Source organism: Cyrtonyx montezumae, unplaced genomic scaffold, assembly GCF_038088225.1.
Source record: "Cyrtonyx montezumae isolate F1298 unplaced genomic scaffold, pur_monq_1.0 scaffold_22, whole genome shotgun sequence".
NCBI lineage: Eukaryota > Metazoa > Chordata > Aves > Galliformes > Odontophoridae > Cyrtonyx > Cyrtonyx montezumae.
The window spans coordinates 6,198,240-6,214,213 of record NW_027071959.1 but is presented as its reverse complement, the minus strand read 5'-3'; the positions used below and the strand labels follow the sequence as shown (position 1 = coordinate 6,214,213).

Genomic DNA, 15,974 nt, shown 5'->3' with positions numbered 1-15,974 from the left:
TCGGAGCCGCAGCCAACCCGGGCAGGGCGCGTGCGGAGCCCGGCAGCGGAACGACGGAACCAAGTTCTGCACACCCCGTCCGTTCCTCAGCGCGAGGCCGCGCCGGGAGAGGAACCCCGGGACCCTCCCGGGACCCTCCGCGGCCTCGGGGCGCTCCCGCGGCGCTCACGTTTATCTCTCTCTCCCCCCCTCCCCCCTGCCCGGTGTCCCGGGGCCGCGCACTCACCGCCCGGGCCGGGGCCGCTCACGGCGGCGCGCACACACCCGGCTCCCGCCGCCCCGGCCGCCGCGCTCCGCGTTCCGCGCATGCGCCGCGCGCAGTCGCGCACCGACGCGTTCTGCGCAGGCGCGGTCGGACGCAGCGCCCTCACGGCGCAGGCGCTGCCGCCAGGGGGCGCCACAACAGCGGGGCGCCATTGGGGAACGCGAGCGGCGCCGGGAAATAACGGGGGCAGCGGGAAACGGTCAGCGGGAATCGGGGGCACCGCGGTGGGAATGCAGTATTGGGTGGTGCTGGGGCCACTGGGAGGTAACGGTGGCACCGGTTGGTTGTAGGACGCTGTGCAGGTGGAGCTCCAGCCAGAAGCATCCCCCCCCACTTCACTCCCGGACAGCTGCCATCGTCCATCCCTTTATTTCCATAGCAGCACCCCACACCCGGGCTGCTCCTGCTCAGACGATGGCCGCCTCCAGCAGGGGCTCACTCCCCCACAGCCGCCCCGGAGCCAGCCTGCTGACGTCGATGCTGGCGGAGCCGTCCAGCAGCAGCTCAGCAGCCGCCTTCCCGGCAGCGGGGGCCTGCTGCAGGCCGTGCCCGCTGAACCCCCCCAGCACAAAGACGTTCTGCAGCTGGGGGTGTGGGCCCAGCACTCCGTTCTGGTCGAAGGTGTTGTAGTCGTAGTAGCCGGCCCACGCGCTCTTCACCTGCTCGGCGTCGTAGGGTTGCATTATGGCAGTGCAGAGCCCAGATTTGGGGGATGGAGGGTGTAGGGCAGCGTACCTTCAGGGACTGGAAGGCGGGCACGCGGTGTGCCAGCCGTGGCCACACCTCCTCCTGGAAGAAGTCGTGGTCCACCTCCAGGTTGGCCGTGTCCGGCTCACGGCCCTGCACAGTGACAGACGGTGACCACTGGGGACACCACGGGGGTCCCCATCCTGCTGTGACCCTTGGGGACGCACCTCGGGTGGGCTCATGCTCCCTAGATAATTGCCAGCAATGCCTTCACGCCGGAAATAGGCTCCTGAAGTGTCGATGAGGAATGGTGTCTCCAGGCCCGGCCCATCAGGGCAGTGCCAGACATACACATACCTGTGGGGACACCGCCATGTCCCACCCCACAACACGGAAGCATGCTTTGGAGCAAAAGGTGCCCAAATTGGGGCTCAATGTGCCCAAACTTGGTCCCAGCCCTGACCTCTTGCGGGGCTCTATGGGGAGAGGGCTCAAAGCGAGGCTGCCCTGCAGCCCGGCCGTGGCTGAGTCCAGCAGCTTCCCGGTCCAGGCACCGGCAGCGGCCACCACAATGGCACAGGACACGGGCTGCTGCTCCAGGCTGTTGGGAAGACGCACCTGGGACATGGAGGACACTGGGTTGGGGGTGGGTTCCCCAGTGGTACTGCAACGTGGTGACAGCAGAACACGGGGGCGTTGGGGCACACTCACATTAACGTACTTCACACGCCCACAGCCCTGTGCCATGCCCGGTGTGTTGTCCGCGGTGTCCGTGACAAAAGCTGGAAGTTGTAGGGTGGGTGAGGTTGTCCCAGTGCCCGCAGTGGTGTCACTGTGCCCAGGACTCACATGTCACCTCCCCGACGCAGCTGTACACGCCCAGGGACGTGGCTTTCCTCCGGAAGGCGTTGAGGAGGGACCAAGGGTCAAACCAGCCCTCGTTCTCCAGCCCTGTGGAGACGCACACAATGACACGCATGGTGACACAGAGGGACAGTGATGTCCCCACTAATGGGGCATCCCCTACCGTAGGATGCCACAGCCACATCCTCTGTGTTTATCCATGGGAACTTGGCCTTCAGCTGACTAGGGGACAGCAGGACCACCTTGGCGCCCTCCTCCCTGGAAACAAACAGTGTCACCGAGGAGAGGTGACCCCAGTGTCCCTTTCAAGAGGGGTCTGGGGTGGCCATATCACCTCTGCAGCTTGACGCCAGCCTCCAGGGTGGCAGCACCACGCTCAGATGCCAAGAAGAGGTACCCTGAGGGCTGGAACTGAAGGTCGATGAGTGGCTCATTGGGCACCCACAAGTGCTCCTGAGGGGGAACAGCACGGCAAGGAGGGAGTGAGAATGAGACTCCTCGGTGGGACCCCCCCCACACTGCTGCCATCCCCCATACTCACATTGATAGTACGGAGGAAGGTGGCAGACTGCAGGGACAGGCGGATGTTTTCGGGCAGGGAGAATTGCTGCCTGATGCCCCCCACCGACAGCACAGTGGAAGCTTGGGAATACTATGGAGGGGGTGCAAAGGAGTGACAAGGGGTAATGTGCCTCTCCCCCCCCCAGTCCCCCCATTTCCAGGGTCTCACCGTGGGGTCCCGTTCCACCACCACCACCCTCATGCCATACCGCCTGTTCTCCAGTGTCTTCAGCCAGTAGGCAAATGACCAGCCCAGCACGCCCCCCCCCGCCACCACCACATCTGCTTGCTCTGGCGGTGGGGGGCTGTGCTGGAGGGAACGCAGTGGGTTCCAGGCCCCCTCTGATTCTGGCAGCTGTCCCTTCAGTGTCTGCCCCAGGTGGGACAGCCTCGGGCCCAGCTCTGCAGGAACAGAGGGGGATGCAGCAGGGAGACCCTCCCAGCCCCACTTACAATACCTCCTCAGGACACTGAGCACCATCGGTCCACCTTCCAAGACCTCACCTTGGTGTCCTGAACCCCCCCAGGGCTCCCAGTCTCCTCTGCACACCCTGGGACGCCCCACCTCCCCTCCCTTCCCATTCACCACCCCCTGGGCCACCCCATCCGGATCCCCTCGGAACCCCCACGACTCCACTGAGTCCTCTCTATATACCCCGCGGGCTCCTCCCATCGAGTGCCCTTTACCACCACCCCCCATCCCCTTTTCCCTCCCCACATCCCCTTGACATCAACACCCCCGACCCCCACGGACCCGCACCCGGTACCCGTGCCCCCAGCCCCAGAGCCCTCACTCTCACCGCGGAAGATGTCGGAGTGCCGCGGGGCCGCGGTGCGCAGAGGGCGGCCCAGATTCGCCCCCCCACTCCTATTCCCGGGGCCCCCCCGGCGCGTCCACAACGCGCGCCCCCGCGGCACCGCGCGCAGCATGCTGCCAGCCCGCGCCCCTGGCCCCGCCCTTTGCCCTTTGCCCTTTGCCTCTGGCCCCGCCCCGCCTCTTCTCGCCTCGCCATTGGCTTTCCTAACAGCCAATGGAAAGCCTCGTAGCTGCGCGGCGACTTCCGGCGGAAGTGCTTGGCGGAGTGTGACGTGTGCGCGCAGCCCGGCCCGGCGGCGCCATGCTGGACTTCTTCACCATCTTCAGCAAGGGCGGGCTCGTCCTCTGGTGCTTCCAGGGCGTCCGCGGGCCCGCCGCCACTGCCCCTGTCAACGCCCTCATCCGCTCCGTGCTTCTGCAGGTCCGCCCGGGCGGGGGAGCGGCGGCGGAGGCCTGCGTGAGGGAGGGGCCTAGGCGAGGGGGAGAGGGGAGCGTTAGGAGCAGGGATACTGAGAGATCCCGCGCGTAGGGGGGGAAATGCGGGAAGAAGAGGAAGCTCGTATCTGGGAGCTGGAGAGTGTAGCTTAGCACCGCGGAATTTTGGAGGGGAAGGTGGCGTTGGGGGGGGGGGTCCCTGTTTGGGCGCTGAGGACTGCACCTGCTGTAATGCCCCGTCGCGGGGGGCTTCTTCTGGCTGAGGGAGGAGCAGGAATAGTGAGGGGGGTGTCACACTGTTGCTGTCACCCATTTCTCCCACCCCGAAGTGATGGGTCCCTTCTGTAGGAGCGAGGCGGCAACAACTCCTTCACCCATGAAGCCCTCACGCTCAAGTACAAGCTGGACAACCAGTTTGAGCTGGTGTTTGTGGTAAGTGGATCCTCACGGGCTGCCCTCGTCCCTAAATGCTTTGTTTCTGATGTTGACTGTCATGCATCCTGCTTTGAGGGACCCTCAGGAAGGGGCTTGCTGAGGTTCAAAAGAGGGAGAGAGTGCTCAGGGAGGTTTGTTGCTTTGGCCAGAAGCTCCAGGAAGGCACAGATGCTGTGTGCTGCCTTCCTGTAGGGTGAGGCTTTTCCCTGACTTAGTAAAATCTCACAAAACCCAGGGCTTAGCTCAGTGCTGGGTGGTGCAAAAGGCAGCTTGCGTGCAGGTGACTGACACTTTCCCTTGGACACAGTGTCCCTGTTGTTCCTCCTCCTCCACTTGTGCCAGCAGAGGAGTTGGTGCTCATTGAGAAATGTGGCAGCTGGGCCGTGTGTCAACAAAAACACCCAGGGGCCAACACTGAGCTGGGCTGGGAGTGGGACAGCTGGGCAGGCAGAGCTGCCACGGGGACAGCTTGGGAAGAGCAGCACATGGGGTGCAAGCAGCTGAAAGCTGCCTTGTTTGGCCAGGAGTGTTCCTGCACACGCAGTGCTGGAGAGTCATCACCTCAGAGCATCCTGAGCGAGCTGATGCTTCAGATATGCTGTGCTTTGTTTCTCTGCCTCAGTTGGCTTCTTGCTCTGGGTTGTTTTGGGGGTTTGGAATGCTATTTGTTCTCAGTGGGCTTTCCCAGTGCTGTAGGGTTCTGTGTTGTGTGAGGGCAGGGTTTTGTGGGCAGGCTGTGGCTGCTCCTTCCGTTGTGTGCTGCTGTGGATTGTGCTGGTTTATTTTAGTCAGCAGTGATAGGATTAAGACTCCAGCTTTGAAGGTGGAATGGAAATAACACAGATTGTTATGTTCTGAGAAAACCTCATCACAGATGAGAAGTCTGTGCCTGGATTTATTAAAGAAAAAAGCCAAAAATGCCGAATCTTTTCAACCTAGGAAAGCTGTGGTGCTTTTCCCCTTGAGCTCTCTGTACCTTATCTCAGTGACTCTGTGCAGCCTTCCTTGCATGCCTGCAGATAAGCACAAGGCATTCTGCTCTTTTGGTGCATGTCTGTGTTGCTACAGAACAGCATTTTTTGGGGAGTCTCATTTTAAAGCACAGCTCTGCATTGTGTCACTTCTTTTTTGAGAGAGAGAACGTATTAAAGGCTTGGGAGGTCAGATGAGAAAGCACAGCCTGAAGCCTGCATCATCTGGTGCCTGAAATTAAAGAACTTTGCATCAAGTGTCTGAAATCCAGAGAGGTCGATGCTGCCTGCTGGATGCAATTGCAGTTAAAGTTTTTGGTGGGTTTTTAATGATTTAATTTCCCTCTGCACTTTGCAGGTGGGATTTCAGAAGATCCTGACTCTAACCTACGTTGACAAGTTGATAGACGACGTTCACAAGGAGTTCAGAGACAAATACCGCAATGAGTTCCAGCAGAAGGGTGCTCTGGGTATCCTAAATGGCACCTTTGATTTTAAGGATGATTTTCTGCGCCTCCTGCGGTGAGGAGCTGCCCAGAGCTCAGAGCTGTGTCTGAGCATGGCTGGCTCTGCTCTTCAGTCGTGCTGTGTGATAGAGCAAATGTGGCTGTAATAGCCAAAACCTGATAAAAATGGTCTGTGGGAAGGGCTGAGATGTTTAATGCTGCTTCTTTATGGAGCAGAAAGAGGTGTGGGGGGCTCAGGGCTGTGGTTTGGGCTCATGGGCACTGTCCCACAGGGAAGCAGAGGAGAGCAGTAAGGTCCGAGCTCCCACCGTGATGAAGACATTTGAGCAGTCTGTGAAGTCTCAGAAGACTGTCAAGTGTATGATAGAGACCAGAGGGGAGAAACCAAAGGAGAAAGTCAAGAACAAGAAGAACAAAGGTTCTAAAAAGGAAGGTGAGTTGAAGGGAAGTGTGGTGTGACTGTGGGAGGGGTGTAAATATTCCACAGTTGTGAAATGTGGGTCACGTGTGGCCCTGCCTGTGCTTTCCTCATCACTCCACAGCACCTGGATGTTGTGCAGGGTGCCTGGGCTGCCTGCAGCAGTGGAACAGGATCCTTCCCTTGGACCTGACCCTGCTATAAGGACAGGGCACCAAGCTGTCTCCTTCGGAAAGGAATGTGAAACTGCTGCTGATGCCATAAGTTGGTGTGTCAGCTCTTTCGCTGTGGGGACGATAGCTGGAGCAGGTTGAGGAAGGCTGCTGTTATGGGAGCAGCCCTTCTGTTGGGACAGTGACAGGCAAAGGTTCCGTTGTAATACAGCTTCTGAGCGTGCATTCTTTGTTCTGAGATGGGCATTGACCAGCATACAAAGATGTCTGGGGAGAGCTAGTTCATAAACTGCTAATCTTGGGAAAATGGGATCCCAAAGGATCAGCCTTTGGGCTGAATTAAGATGCTTACATGTCCTGTGGCTTCCAGAATCTCACAGCTGAGCCTGGAGTGGATCTCTGTTTCTCTCACGTGTGTTCAGTGCGGTGCTGGCTCTCTTTGCTAGTTCTGCAAGGCTGAGCTTGTGCTGGGGCTCTTTCCTTCAGGGAATGAAACTGTTACAGCCTCCATTAAAGCAGCCCCAGGTGAGAAGCAGTCCTTGGCAGCTGGGGACAGGGAGGAACTGACCAAGGATGAAATACTGCAGAAGAACCGTGAGGAGTTCTTCAGGAGACACATGAAAGCAGGGGAGAAGTCCAGGTGGGTACCAGGGGCGTGGCCAGGTTGTGGTGAGTCCACGTGTGCTGCAGCCCAGCTCTTGCTGGTGTGTGCAGAAAGGAGGCCCTGTGCCATCCCTCCATGGTGCCTGAGCTGCTCTGTCCTTCTGTGCCCCTGGAAGTCATCCTGTTAATCGTCAGACTGTGCTCAAAGTACAGTGTGGTGTTCAAAGTTCAGACCTCATGTGTGGGTCCAGACCTCTTTTTTTGGGGGGCAACTTTTTCCACTGTGGGTGAAGGGTGAGCTGATACCTGGCTTGTGTTAAAGCAGCCCACACTGAGCCTGAGACAGGACTAAAGTTCAGAAAGATAAACTGTGGAGATTTGGCATTGGTCGGTTTTAGCCTGGATTTTTGCCTTTTTTGATACCTGGACTTTGAATTTACAAAGCCTCTAAGGAGGGGTTTGCTCATACTTCACTCAACTAAACAAAATGCCTGTGGTCTTTATTTCAGCAAGTCTCCAAAGCCTGATGCTCAGAAGGAGAAGGGGAAGAAACCCCGAGTATGGGATCTGGGGAACTCTAACGCCAAAGTACTTGATTACAGTAACTCCACTACCAACGGGAACTCAGAGGCCGCTCCCGTGGAGGACTTCGACCCTGATCTGGTAAGGAGAAGTCAGGTCACAGTGTCTGCCTTGGTGCATTGTTCTGGAGTCACCTGGGCATCACGAACGCAGCCTGGTCTCCAAGGCTGGCTGAGAAAGTGCTAGAAGAGGGGATCAGAGCTCACAGCCTTCTGTTACTGCCTAGAGAATGTTTTCTCCTGCTGTGACAGCTGCAAACAGCGCCAGGTTTGCATGCACGTTGGATCAAATAACTGAGCCCTTCTGGCAAAGATCTGTAGAGCTGCCTCTGCTGACTGTAACTGATGCTGTTCCTGGTGGCAGTGAAAGCAAGCCAGGAAAATGAAGCTAAGCAGTTGCTGCTTCTCAGTGTACTGCTTTCATCTTGCAGGCCCTTAGGGATCGAAATCGGGAGCCTGGCCGCCTCTATGACCTCGAATATGAGAGTGATGAAGAAGCTGAGGAGGAGAAGATTATTCAGAACACTTCAAAACCCAGGTAGAGGCTCCCGAGGCCCTGATTGCTTCGTGATTTCTGTCCCATCATTCATTTTCCAGACTAAGCAGTAATGCAGCAAATACAGTCAGGTCTGTTTGCCAGCTGTGGCAGGCTCTCGTGTCTCCCTGCTGCTGGCCGTGCAGTTCTCACCTAAGGAAAGTTTTCTGTTTCTGTGCAGCACAAAGAAAGGTGGCCTTGGAGGTATGTTTGGCATGCTGAAAGGCCTGGTGGGCTCCAAGAGCTTGACAAGACAGGACATGGACCCAGTCCTGGAGAAGATGAAAGATCACTTAATTGGTATGTGTGGCTCTGAATGGTGTAATCCAGAGGGGATCCTTCCCTCCGTGCACCGAGCTCCCAGGGCCTGCTGTGACATGTGCCACCCGTTCTGCCCTGCTAACCCTGCTCTCTTCTCTCTCACCCAAAGCAAAAAACGTGGCAGCTGAAATTGCAGTGCAGCTCTGCGAGTCAGTGGCAAAGAAACTGGAAGGGAAAGTGATGGGAACGTTCACCAGTAAGTGGTCGTGCCGCGCCGTGGTTGTTCCTCACTGTGCTGGCCCAGCCCCCCTTGTGCGACCTGAAGCTGCGGTGGCCAGCGGCCCCCTCCTGGTGCTGGTGCTCTGGGGCTCAGGGCTTTCCTTCACCCCCTGCCCCCCAGCGGTGACCTCCACAGTGAAGCAGGCCCTGCAGGAGGCGCTGGTGCAGATCCTGCAGCCGCAGCGCCGCGTGGACGTGCTGCGGGACGTCATGGACGCGCAGCGGCACCGCCGCCCCTACGTGGTCACGTTCTGCGGCGTCAACGGCGTTGGGAAGTCCACCAACCTGGCCAAGGTAGTGCGCGGCGGGGCGGGGCGGGGCGGTGCCGGGCGGTGGCCCCTAACGAGGCGCTCCCCTTTCCCTTGCAGATCTCGTTCTGGCTCATTGAGAACGGTTTCAGCGTGCTCATCGCCGCGTGTGACACCTTCCGCGCGGGAGCGGTGGAGCAGCTCCGCACCCACACGCGGCGCCTCAGCGCTCTGCATCCCCCGCAGAGCCACGGCGGGCGCAGCATGGTGCAGCTGTACGAGAAGGGCTACGGGAAGGACGCCGCGGGGATCGCCATGGAGGCCATCGCCTACGGTGGGCAGAGCTGGGGGCAGCGGGGGCTGTGCCGGGGCCCGCGTCCTCCCTCCTGCTTACGCTTTCTCCCCGTCTCCCCCAGCTCGCAACCAGGGCTTCGACGTGGTGCTGGTGGACACGGCCGGCCGCATGCAGGACAACGCCCCCTTGATGACAGCTCTGGCGAAACTCATCGCGGTCAACGCTCCCGACCTGGTCCTCTTCGTTGGAGAAGCTCTGGTGGGAAATGAGGCTGTGGATCAGCTGGTGAGCACCGGGAGGGGCAGAAGGGAGAGGGGTGCGGGTGTTACAGGACGCGTTGCACACAGAGTCAGCATCACATCTCCAGTTGTTGAGCGTGTTCTCTTCCTCAGGTCAAGTTCAACAAGGCCCTGGCTGACCACTCCATGGCCCAGACACCGCGGCTCATCGATGGGATCGTGCTCACCAAGTTCGATACCATCGATGACAAGGTAAGTTCTGTGCTGTCTCCAGCCTGAGCCCTGCACAGAGCCTCCTGTTGGTGACCGGAGGGAACAAGGCCTGTTTCCAGTGGCTCACTTGGGACTTCTAGGGGCTGTCCTCTGTGTTTAAATGCTCTCCAGTCACAGACAAAACAAAGCAGGCTGATTTCTGTCCCTGTGGAGAAGTGGCTGTGAGGTGTCCCAGTTCTTTGGCAGTATTGTGTTGGGGGATGTGGAATTTGGGACTGTATGGATGTGAAAGACACGAGGCTGAATGTTTGTGCTCCCCTGGGAGCTGCTACACACGCATCCTGATCAGCGTGCAGGGAAGTGCCCCGGATCAGCACTCAGGGCCTGCATTAACTGCCATGCAGAATATCATGGCTTTAAATCAGGGTGAGCCTGCTTATGCAGCACAGGGAATGAAGTGTGGGGAAGGTGAATTGTGGGAGGGGACTTGTGGCTGCATGTGGCACTGACACCTGGCACAGCAGGCTGTGCAGTGGGAGCTGTGAGGTTTTGGGAGGCCCTGCTAATGGTGCTCGTCCCCTTGGCAGGTCGGTGCTGCCATCTCCATGACCTACATCACGAGCAAGCCCATTGTTTTTGTTGGTACTGGACAAACCTACTGTGATCTGCGTAGCCTTAATGCCAAGGCTGTGGTCGCAGCGCTCATGAAGGCCTAAAACCAAGTATTGCACCAAATTGCTGTTTGCAGATGTCTCAGAAGAACATGCTTCACCCTGTGACTGATTAGTCTTTCCAGTGTAGTGCAAAACAGAATGAAGGGATGGGAGTGTGAGGGCTGTGCTCCCTCTGCCCACCTGAACGCTCGCTGGTGTGTTCTTCCAGCACTGCATGAGTATAAAGCAGGAAGGTGTCACCCCATCACCTTGTGCTCATTCCAGTTAGGTCTGTGCTCTCCTGCTGCATTTATTGACTACAGTGTATTTGTAGAGGAAAGCTCTCTTCTCTACTTGGAGCATTCCTTCCCCATCAGTTGTGGGGCTTCACAGAGTACACCCTGCCCTGCATTCCTTCATTCTGTTCCAGTAACTCGGCCTTCCTCGCGCAGAGGCTGACGTTGAGCTTTGTATTGTTCATGCTATCTGAGTGGCAGTGCGAGGAGCTGCTGTGCTGTCACGAGCCCCAGGCTGCTCCCTGTGCTCCTGCAGCCCTGGCAGCAGGGCCAGCTGCTGCTCGGTGACAGCCTCGGACCACCTGAGTGCCCCTGGCGCTGCTCGCTTGGGCTGTAGCAGCTCACCAAAGTCGACAAACCAAAAACTGCTGGGCAAGCAGCAGCTCGTGGGGAGATGCTGAACTGCCTTATGGGGCCCGTTTCTGTTGGCATTGGGGTGCTGCTGCAGGGCACCCAGAGCTGCAGCAGAGTGCTCTGCTACTGCTGCTGTTCCCTGCAGCCCGGAGCACTGTGCCCTGGGGCTCTCCTTAAACGTGGAAAAAAGAAAGGAGTCCTGAAGACAGCGGTGGCTGCTTGCTGCTTCCCTGCGCCCGCCCTCCCCCCTTAGTGCCTCTTGATCCTGGTCTGAAGTGCTACGTTGAATAATACAAAACTCTGCGCTGTCTTGTAGCTCCGTATTGCGATGTGCTCTAGTGCAATAAACTGAATGCTGTCTGCTAAGAGACATAATTTATATAAATAAAGATCCTAATTTGTTTTCTGTGTACAGCTAGCTTGCCTTCAGCCCAGGGCCCTTCCCCCTGCAGGGGAGGCAGGCTGGGGCCGTGCCACAAACCAGACAGCAGCAGCAGGAGTAACAGAACAACCTTTAATAGGAGCAGCATAAAAGTGCTGTACAGTACAAAGGAAGGGCTATAAAACCACAGAGCTTCAAGTAAAAAAAAACCACACTGCTCGAGATCCATTCTGAAGTGAAAGAACAGAATACAAAAGCGTTCAGTATGAAATCAGACACTGTCATCAGGCAGCAGTGTGAGGGTACGTGGGCCCCACGCTGCCCCTGCAGCCCGGGGAGGTGGGAGGGAAGGGGACAGCAGGTGGGGCCTCCACCGAGAGCTCCAGCTCTGGCGTCGCTGCAGGACGAGTGCAGCTCAGTGCTGCTGCCCCAGCTCTGCACTGCTGCGCGAGGAAGCTCTCACTGTGCTCAGAGGACCTTTACCTGTTATCTCAGCACGGCGCCGTTCAGCTGTTGTCCCTCCTTGGGCAGCCCTGGAACAGAGCAGAGCAGCACTTCAGCACTCAGTGCTCCTCCAGGGATGGGGCAGTGCCTCAGGAGAGATCAGCACTGGGAACGTGGGGACAGCACGGGGATCCCACGCGATGCCCTGAGCTTCTCTATCATTTATTACTGCAACTTCTCATCTGTTAAAGCATTGGCTCTGAGCAGCATGCAGGTCCCTGGGACCGAGCCTGGGGTGCACTTTGCTTTCATCAGAAATAGCAGCTGCATGTGAAAAACAGGTGTGGGTGTGCCAGAGCAGTACAGCTCTTACAACTACATGGACGTGCAGTGACTGAAGATCAGCCCCAAATCCAACTACAACTGCAGAAAATTGGGGGGCAAAGTACAGGACGGAGAGAAGGAGGCAGCAGTGCTGTGCTGCACTCCAAGGAAGGCAGTGGCAGTCAGCCGTGGCAGGAGGGGCACTGCAGCTGTACCTGCTCGGCCCCGCGTGGCGATCTCGCTTGCCAGCCTGCCGAAGTACTCGGGCAGGTCTGTGTACTCATCTCCATAGGAAACCACTTTAATCCCTTTGTCCAGCATGTTCTCACGGAGCTTCTTGAACTCGTCCACGTCTCCTCTCCGCACGAGCATGAAGTGCTCCAGGTCCGACTTGTGCTTCTCAGCCTCCAGAAACAGGGCCTGAAACGTGGTGTCATCAACAGTCCACCCGCAGCCCAGGAACAGGAACGACTTATTTTCATACAGCTTCTGAATCTCTCTCTTTAAGAGAAAAAAGGAAAGGTGTTCTCAGTAAGAGCAGCGTGTTATTTCAGAAGGTATTTGGCTTCTGCTTCGTGAGAGCCTTGGGCAGTGGTGCTCCTGCAGGATGGCTGCCTGCACACAGCACCCTGCTCTCCTCAGCAGCGTGCAGGACTGAGCCTGCACGAAGTCAATCCAAGTTCTCATTTTAAGCTCAGCTGAGTCTGCACCCAATTCACACCCAGTCCTACCAGAAATGGGATATTCACACACACACAGGTTTCAGAATAGGCCACCTCAGGTCGGTGGAGACGTGTTTGAGGAGCGAGCAGCAGGCTCAGGTTTACAGCCTCACCATGACCTCGGTGTTGCGCAGCACGTTCTGGTAGCCAGCTGGGTGCAGCACGATGCCACTCGGGTTGGTGTACACGCCGTGGATGTGCAGCACACTGAGCTTCCTCTTCCCCTGTGCCCACTCCAGCACCTGCCAAAAAAACAGAGTCCGCGAGTGCTTCCAGCCCAGCTGCCACTGCAGAAGCTCAGCAGCCGACCTTCATGTCAGCAGTACACCTCCAGGCTCTGATTACTCCTACAGACCACGGCTCATTTAAGCTGGCAATAATCAGAACATTGATTTGGACTGCTCTAAGTACCTCCAGCCACGGACATTAAGAGGTCACACAGGAAACAGAAAGCTCAGAAACAAGTCAGAATGGAAAGAAACAAATCACAGCATCCAGAGTGACACAGCTCTTTGCACGAGTGAAACCCGCTGTGTAAAGGAGGGCGGGTGCTCTCTGCCACTCGTCTCCTGCCCAGCTGAAGCGCTGGGGCAGGCAGGGAAGCGTCTGAGACCAACAGGTACAGAGCAGCAGTGAGTCCAGCACAAAGCACTGCTCTGCACAGAGCTGCTCAGCCCTTCTGGAAGGAGGGTGGAGGCAGAAGGAAGGAGAGGAAGGCACAGCAGCCACAGCCTCACAGGCAGAGCCCTCACTGCACTGCACTGCACAGCACAGCACAGCCAGGGCTGCCTCCTGCCCAGAGCTTCCTGTTTTGGTGAGAACTGTCCATTGCAGCCTGAGCACTGCACGTCAGGCAGCAAGAACAGCACTTCAGACACCAGCCTGCACCTCCGTTCCCCTGCTCACTGCCCCACGTGGTCAGAGCCTGTCTGGCATTCATCTAACACGGTGTAAATGACCGTCAGCAGCACAACCCCCTGACGTGGGCACAACAGCACACCCTGCAGCTCAGCCCTGACATTAAGAACCACCACATCTTTACCTTCTTCTCGTCTGTCAGGTCAAGAGACTCCAGGTGCTTCCCCTGGCGTGCTGCGTACAGTTCCAGCAGGTTGTCAAAGTTGGTGGTTAACACGAGTGCCCCGTTCTCCATCAGGTGCAGCACGGACTGCAGCAGCTGTTTCCCAGAATCCTCCATTTTAGATTCCAGGCCATCAAACACCTCATACAAACAGTCTTTGAAAAACGTTGAGCGGACATTGCTCGTGCGCTGAGAAGCAGAGAGATGGAGATCAGAGCCTGGTTTCTTTCTGTACTTCAAGCCACCTGAACACACAAGAACTACCCACACATTCCTTGGAGAGCTCTGCAAAGCTACAGGTCCTTGCAAGGCAAACACGGCACGCTTTTATCAGATTTATTTTCAAGTCAAAGAGCAAGAACAAGAGAATATCTGAAAAGAGACGTTCATCAGGCATTGCTCCACCCAGACTTATTGACTCAGCTCAGCTCTGGAGCTCAGAGGTGGAGTGTCACTCTCCACGAATGGACAGTGGGATTTCCTCCTGCCCTTCATCTGCTCCGAGGTGGGAACGCTCCCTGGGACGCTCAGCACGGAATGGCAGCAGCTGGAGTTCAGAGCCTGGGAGCAGGAGCCACGGGGCTGCTCCTGACACACACCCACCTCCAGACGTGTCCAGAACAATCACACCCAAATCACAAGCTCAGGAACCCAGCACAGTGACTGCACGACCTGGATCCCTGAAAATGCAGGGCCTGCTGCTCCCCTGGGGTGGATATGAGGATGCTGACCCACCCCGCTGCGAGCACTCACCGGAGAGAGCTTCTGGATAAGGTCATGGGCAACGTGAACCAAGTTCTTGTACTCATGGAGGCACTTCTGAAACCTTTTGCTTTCTTCATCCTCCAGAAGATCGAAGTCGATAGCGGCATCCAGGAGGGCTTGGATCAAACCCTTCCACGACTTCAGTGCAGGGACCTGGGGAGCAACTGCAGCACTGATCCCTGTCCCAATCACCAGAACAAGCTCCTGAGGCTTCTTGGTTTTCAGGCTTGGCAACAGCTTCCTGCACGAGGAGAAAGCAGCACAGCTGGCCCCAGCACGCACAGCAGGATGTCCTGCGTCACAGCACACGCACATCAAGGACAACTGAGTCCAACCAAACTGAGCAGCAACGCCGAGCGAGCCGTTCTCTCCCCACACTGATAAATAGACTTGTTTCTACTGAGCAACCCTGAGCAAGGACAACCCCAGCCTTCCTACAGCTCCTTTCAGTCACCAGATAAAGGCCCAATCGCAGAAAGCCTGCTCCAGTGATAGCCTGGGTCAGTGGGTGTCAGCTCCCTGCATGAACCAGCAGCTCCTCATGCCCCAGTCGTCTCCAGGTACGTCTCAGTTTCAGAGCTAAGCTCATCACTGTGGCCACTGTGACAAAGCTGGCTGGAGAGAACAGAGGCATGGCCAGCACTGCCTTAAAATGGAGATCCCCACTCAGACAACTGCCAGACAACCTACTTACTAGTACAGGGAGCCCCCAGAGTGCAATCATTTAGCCTTGCACCAAAGTCAAGCTAATTTAAGAACTGCCCGTCCTACCAGGATGTGCAGGAGCACAGCTACCAGGGCAAAGCAGGGAGACACAGCAGCAAAACAAAGCTTTCTGTGCAAGATGCACTCTGGCTTTGGGGTTAAGGAAGCAGGAGCAAAGCAATCCTTCAGCACAGGCTCAGCATTAAGGCTTTCACGCATCACAGGAGAACACCACTCAGAGCACAGCCAGAGACAGAACGCCTTTCTTGGGTCAGCAACAGGAAGGACTGCTAAGGCTTTGTGCCAGACATCGATCTGAGGAACAACAGTGGGAAAAGCACTTACTGGAAGAAGTGCACTGAAGTGTAATGAAAAGTTACCTGGGCTTTTTGGCTGGTGGCTTTCCGTCTTCCAGTAACGTTTCCTTGCTCAGGCTCACTGTAGAAGCCATCCAGTCTCTACAGACAAACCACCACGAGCAGAGTCAGCACACGCATACGACAAATGTGGAGCAGACCTCAGGGTTTTGTTCAGCCAGCTTTTCACGGGCAGATAATGCTCAGTTTCGTTATCTTTATGACATCACCTCTGAGCCAAGAACCACGCTTCCATGTTTTTGCACTTTGTACCTTGGCTCTCATCCACATCCTTAACTTCTTCTAACAACAGAGTGTGATAAGATTGGCTGCTTTGCACTGCTGTGGCTCTCTGGCCACAAGCCACCGGGGAGCCTGAGGATGAGGCACCTCAGTGAGATCACAGAATGGTTTGGGTTGGAAGGAACTGCTGGCTGCCCCCCAGCCCAGGGCTCACCCACAGCCTTGGGCACCTCCAGGGATGGGGCACCACAGCACCCCACTGCCCACTGAAGGATTTCCTCCTCACATCTGACCTAAATCTC

At 57.0% G+C, this 15,974-nt stretch overlaps 3 protein-coding genes across 3 annotated transcripts; 1 reads left to right on the top strand and 2 right to left on the bottom strand.

Moving 5' to 3' along the window:
* Positions 1-672: 672 nt before the first annotated feature.
* Positions 673-3,307, bottom strand: FOXRED1 (FAD dependent oxidoreductase domain containing 1). The gene is made up of 10 exons (XM_065738575.1): positions 3,178-3,307; positions 2,547-2,779; positions 2,358-2,468; positions 2,151-2,269; positions 1,980-2,074; positions 1,802-1,903; positions 1,416-1,734; positions 1,180-1,309; positions 1,001-1,105; positions 673-924 (listed from the first exon to the last, which is right to left on the bottom strand). The coding sequence occupies exons 1-10, from the start codon at positions 3,305-3,307 to the stop codon at positions 673-675; spliced, it is 1,596 nt and encodes a 531-aa protein (XP_065594647.1).
* A 160-nt stretch (positions 3,308-3,467) lies between these two features.
* On the top strand, positions 3,468-10,396 carry SRPRA (SRP receptor subunit alpha). The gene is made up of 14 exons (XM_065738578.1): positions 3,468-3,615; positions 3,978-4,061; positions 5,394-5,557; positions 5,775-5,935; positions 6,580-6,733; positions 7,206-7,359; positions 7,709-7,815; positions 7,994-8,112; positions 8,243-8,329; positions 8,474-8,646; positions 8,721-8,934; positions 9,017-9,180; positions 9,288-9,386; positions 9,935-10,396. The coding sequence occupies exons 1-14, from the start codon at positions 3,496-3,498 to the stop codon at positions 10,061-10,063; spliced, it is 1,929 nt and encodes a 642-aa protein (XP_065594650.1). The 5' UTR covers positions 3,468-3,495; the 3' UTR covers positions 10,064-10,396.
* Positions 10,397-11,498: 1,102 nt separating this feature from the next.
* On the bottom strand, positions 11,499-15,527 carry FAM118B (family with sequence similarity 118 member B). The gene is made up of 6 exons (XM_065738583.1): positions 15,454-15,527; positions 14,357-14,609; positions 13,565-13,792; positions 12,636-12,764; positions 12,016-12,301; positions 11,499-11,565 (listed from the first exon to the last, which is right to left on the bottom strand). The coding sequence occupies exons 1-6, from the start codon at positions 15,522-15,524 to the stop codon at positions 11,519-11,521; spliced, it is 1,014 nt and encodes a 337-aa protein (XP_065594655.1). The 5' UTR covers positions 15,525-15,527; the 3' UTR covers positions 11,499-11,518.
* Positions 15,528-15,974: the final 447 nt, after the last annotated feature.